The sequence below is a fragment of the Orycteropus afer genome, unplaced genomic scaffold (genome assembly GCF_000298275.1).
Source record: "Orycteropus afer afer isolate SDZICR_OR568_19922 unplaced genomic scaffold, OryAfe1.0 scaffold00083, whole genome shotgun sequence".
Taxonomy (NCBI): Eukaryota; Metazoa; Chordata; class Mammalia; order Tubulidentata; family Orycteropodidae; genus Orycteropus; species Orycteropus afer.
This window is the reverse complement of record NW_006921670.1, coordinates 9,578,738-9,583,756: the sequence shown is the minus strand read 5'-3', so window position 1 is coordinate 9,583,756 and position 5,019 is coordinate 9,578,738. Positions and strand designations below refer to the sequence as shown.

Sequence of the window (5,019 nt, the reverse complement as noted above, 5' to 3'; positions counted from 1 at the left end):
CTGTCAATCTTCACAGAAGCAAAGCCCAAACCACACCCACTGCCCTGGAGTCCATTCTGACCCACAGCGCCCCTAGAGGACAGAGTGGAGCTGCCCACAGGGTCTCCAAGGCTGTCAGTCTTCACAGAAGCAAAGCCCAAACCACACCCACTGCCCTGGAGTCCATTCTGACCCACAGGGCCCCTAGAGGACAGAGTGGAACTGCCCAAGGCTGTCAATCTTCATGGAAACAGACTGTTTCATCTCTCTCCCGCAGAGCAGCTGATGACTTTGAACCACCAATGCTTTGGTTAGCAGCCAGATGCTTTAACCATTGTGCCACCAGAGCTCCTGTTGGGTGATTAATTACACAAAGTGGCTTGGCTGCCAGGCAGCCTGGAAGTGGGACCAGCTGTGGCTGCTTTGTCTGAACAGCCAGAGGCAGGAGGCTGTGTGTTGGCAGGTCCCTGGGTGCTCACAGGAAGAGCTGTGCTCGTCACCGGGAGAAGGAACCTGCCACCCTGGCACCCGCTGGTGCCACTGACTGGGCCCACAAATCCTGGAGACCTCATACACAACGGGTGGGGCCTCCTGCCATCCACGGGGTTTTCACTGGTTTCTTCTGAGTAGATTTCCAGGCCTTTCTTCCTGGTCCCCCTTACTCTGGAGGCGTGGCTGAAACCTGCCCAGCATCATAGCAACATGCAAGCCTCCACTGACAGGCAGCTGGTGACTCCTGAGTGCGCTGGCTGGGGGTTGAACCAGGTCTCCCGCACGGAAGGAGAGAATTCTACCCCTGGAGCGGGGCTGCCACCCTCCTCCCCCAACTCCCACCTCAGATTTAGCAACAGCCAAAATGCACATTTACCCCTTGAGGGACTGAGTCAGTGGGTTTGGAGGGTCAGGACCACAGTCTTGGGGGACACTAAGGTCAACTGGCATAACATAGTCACAAGGGCAACGTTCTACGTCCTCCTTCGGTGAGTAGCAACTGGGGTCTGAAAAGCTTGTCAGCAGCCCTCTAAGATGCAAGTATTGGTCTCTCCCCGTCCAGAGCAAAGAAGAGTGGAGAAAACCAGAGATGCAGGCAACGATGAGTCCAAAGGACCAAGGGACCACGGGAACCCCAGCCTCCACGACCCTGAGACCAGGGGAACCAGATGGTGCCGGCGACCGCTGCTGACCAGTCAACCAGCTGAAAGGGGTCACAGTAGGAGGTCCCTGATAGACTGGAGAAAAATGTGGAACACAACTGAAAATTATAAAAAAAGGACCAGGCCTGTTGGCCTGATGAAAACAGGTGGAAACCCCGAGACTGAACGTGAGCCAGCTGTCAGGCAAATGACAGGCTGTAAAGTGAACAGCGTTATCAGGAGGGTGTGCACTGTTCCAGCAATCAAGCACATGACATCCAGAGGACAGCACGTGCCCAGGGGCAGAGCTAGGAAGGAAGGAGGAAGGGAACCGGTGGGCACAGGGAGGACGCGGGCAGAGTGCTGTCACAGTGTGGGGACTGCAGTGAGCATCCCAGGAGAGAACGTGTCTTGATTGCTGAATGGGAAACCAATTTGCTCTGCAAACTTTCACCTGAATCATACACACACACACACACACACACACACACTGAATAAATCAATCGATGAGCAGACTTACCACGCCTCTGAAGGTAGGGGGGATGAAGCCAGAGAAGAAGGGGAGGAAGCAGGAACAGACCAAGGCCTGTGAAGACAAAGACGGGGTGAAAGCCCGGCCAGGACCGCGCCACCTTCATCCCCCGGGGCCCTTAGAAAAACACGGAAACCACACCGGTTGCTCTAAGTCAACTCTGACTCATGGTGACCCCGCAGGCACAGGCAGAGTGTAACTGCTCCACAGGATTTTCAACGCTGTCACCTTCAGACGCAGGTCACCAGGCCCGTCTTCCAAGCTGCCGCTGGCTGGATTTGAACCGCCAACCTTTCCATCTGCTAATGGAAAAGTGCCTAACTGACCACACCACCCGGAACACGGCCCCTCGCAGGCCTGCTCCAAATCATCTGGACAACACAGCGGCAAATGCTCCCTGCACAGAGTAGATGCTTTAACCACCAGGCCAAGAGCAGGCGCAGCCAACACACACACTCGTGTCTTAGGTGTGTGGCTCCAATCTCCAGCGTCTGTGGACTTCTGTCTCTGCTCCCACACAAGAGCCGCACAGGGCCGTGGCGGGCAGGCCAGGGTGGGGAGGGGCTCAGTTAGTGCTGCTCAAACACTGGTACTCACTGAACGCCCTGAGCAACACCCATTCCGGAGCCCAGCCCAAGACTCTGATGCAGTAGACGGGGCCGGCCTGACACACTGCGTGCTGTCACCCTCCCAGAGGATGCTGATGCTGCCGGTCCGAGGACCACACTTTGAGCAGCACAGAGCTGGAGAGCAAGGCAGGGCGGGGTGCTGATAAGGACCAGTCACGCAGGCCAGGTGCTGGCTGTCTAGAGAAGGCCTCTGGAAACAAGGCCCTGCAGAGGAGGCACCGGGCTGCTGGGGAACGGGCCGGGCTGCTGTCTGTACGGACCTGGGTGAAGTCAAGTCCTTCATCCCAGGAACTTTGTAACAACATTTCACTGTGATCCGAGGGAAAGCTGACAGAGCAAATGCATTTTCCAGACAGCAATTCATACACATTTTGTTTCACGACATTGACTGCAATTCCCCATACAGCTCTCTTCCCACTTCCTCCCTGTGCAGCCAAGGAGGTTTTATGAAAAGCTCCAGCCAAAATCAATGGGATCAGGGATGGAATTGTGTTCCTCTAAAAGTCAGGTGTAAGTCTGAAGCCCGGCACCTGCACCTGTGGCCTCGTATGGAAGCAGGGACTTGATCATCAGCCGAACTAAACGAGGTTGTACCAGAGCCCAGCTCTGTCTGTCAGCATGTTGCACTGGGGTAACCTGTGTTCTCTAGGAGGCTGGAAGGTAGGCCACCAGTATTTCAAACACCAGCAGGGTCATCCCTGGTAGTAAGTTTCAGCAGCGCTTCCAGACTACGACAAGACTAGGAAGAAAGACCCAGGGATCTCCTTTCAGAATTAGCCCATGAAAATTCCTTGGATCACAACAAACTACTGTCTGATTACAGCCATGGAAACCCTAGGGGCCTGTCCCGTGGGGTCGTCATGAGTCGGAATCCACTCAACAGCAGTGGGTCCGTGTCTTGTAAAAGGAGAAAATTGATGCGGAAACAGGGAGGTGACACAATGTGAGGCCCCATCTACAAGCAAAGACATGCCCGGAGCCCCCAGAAGCTGAACGAGACACAAGCTCCCCAGGGCAGAGAGACGGGGGGAGCGTGTGGTCCTGCTGGCACTCCAGCCGTGGCCTCCCAGCCACCAGGACGGTGAGACATTTCTGTTCTCGAGAGCCACCCACTCAGTGAGGCTTGTGATGGCAGCACCGGGACACGAGGACAAAAGGCATTTGCAGGGGATCTTCTGTGTCGGACCCTGAAGACGGAGGCAGAGGAGACAAGTCCCCACCCTAGTGGGGCTTCCCCTCAGCACGTGTCCTCGTTACGGAATGTGTACAGGACATGTCGGGGTGAGGGGCCCACTGAGATGGTCCCCTGGAGGAAGTGGTCGTGAGCCCAGTCTTGAGGGATCTGTAGGAAACATCGAACGTGACGCCGCCCCACAACGTTCAGGGTTGACAGGCTGTCGCCAGCACACTAACGCACACGGAGCTCACGCCGCTCTGATACACAAGGCAAACCAGCACCCGCGTGACCGATGTTTTACAACTTAAGACACGGGGCAGGTGGCCCTTCTGTGCGGTTTCCAACGCAAAAGAAGTCAACCCCCTTCGTGATGTGACAAAACCCAGGGAAGGAGACTACTTACATCCACGACTTCGTCTTTAGACTGGAAGTCAGACACCTGCACGTTCTCCCCGTCGGACACCCTGGTGAGCGAGACGCACATTTTGCCTGAGACGAGCTGGTGGATGTTGGCTGGGAGATGTGTGTGCAGTAGGTCCCGGATGAAGTTGGCTATGTTGAAGGACAGGTGAAGGCTCCCAAAGTTATACCTCCTGGCGTGCTGGTTAAAGGCCACGAAGAGCTGGGCAAGCCGGTCTGGGGGCAGGAGACAAACGTAAGAGTGAGGGACTGCCCCGACCAGAGACCAGACGGAAAGGAAGCCGGAAACCCTTCCAGGGGCCCACTCTCCAACAGGGCGGCCAGCAGCCCTTGTAATGTGGCTGATATGCTTGGAGGTGTGTGGAACACACACAAGTGAAATATATCACGAATGATTCATATACTGATGTGTATACGACACGGGAAAATGACAGTATTTCAGATATGTTGGGTTAGATAAAGCATATGATGGAAATTCATTTTCTCTAAGGAGCCATGGTGGTGGAACAGTTAAACCCTTGGGTGCTAACAGAAAGGATGACAGCACCCACCCAGGGGGCCAGCTCAGTGGTGGCTGACGCCAACAGTCAGCTTGTACATGTTCACGCACCATCTGAGCTCACTCACCGAGCGGGCCCCGCTGGCTGATGTGCCCGGCATTCAGGATCACCACAGGCATGTCTGGCCGGGGACTCAGCCGGCCATATATGCCATCCTGACCCAACTCTGACCCCAGTCCCCAACTCTCCCCCCACACAAGGCCCCACTGGCCTGGGCACACGGGGCAACGCTGTACATGTGCAAAGGCTCCCACGCACTCCGCAGAGCTGTGCTGAAGCCACAGTCCAAGGGACACTCCTCCCCCGCACCCAAGTGCCACTGAGTGCATGTCCCCTGAGAGGTGGGGTTAAAGAAGAAACTGGTGCTCCTGGAACATGGGGAGTTGCTCCTGACAAAACCCAGACTTGGTGGTCCCCAAGTGTGGTGTAGTAAATTACTTAGTGTGGCTTTTCTACCCATAAGTCTTTGTAAACTCCAAGGTGGGAATTGCTATGAGCAACTGAGGAGCTCCTGATTGCTGAAGTTGTCCACCTGGAGTATTTCTGTTGGGAGTGGCGCAAAACAATGTTCTGGGAGGTGCCCACTCTC

The 5,019-nt window shown here is 55.5% G+C and overlaps 1 protein-coding gene across 1 annotated transcript in view; it reads right to left on the bottom strand.

The window, feature by feature from the left end:
- The window catches only part of PNPLA3 (patatin like phospholipase domain containing 3), a 50,755-nt gene that overhangs the window by 33,811 nt on the left and 11,925 nt on the right, over positions 1 to 5,019 (bottom strand). Inside the window, exons 2-3 of the mRNA XM_007941800.2 lie at positions 3,854 to 4,086; positions 1,633 to 1,698 (exon numbers count right to left, since the gene is read on the bottom strand). Coding sequence (XP_007939991.2) covers positions 1,633 to 1,698; positions 3,854 to 4,086 — 299 coding nt within the window. The remainder of the gene's footprint in view (positions 1 to 1,632; positions 1,699 to 3,853; positions 4,087 to 5,019) is intronic.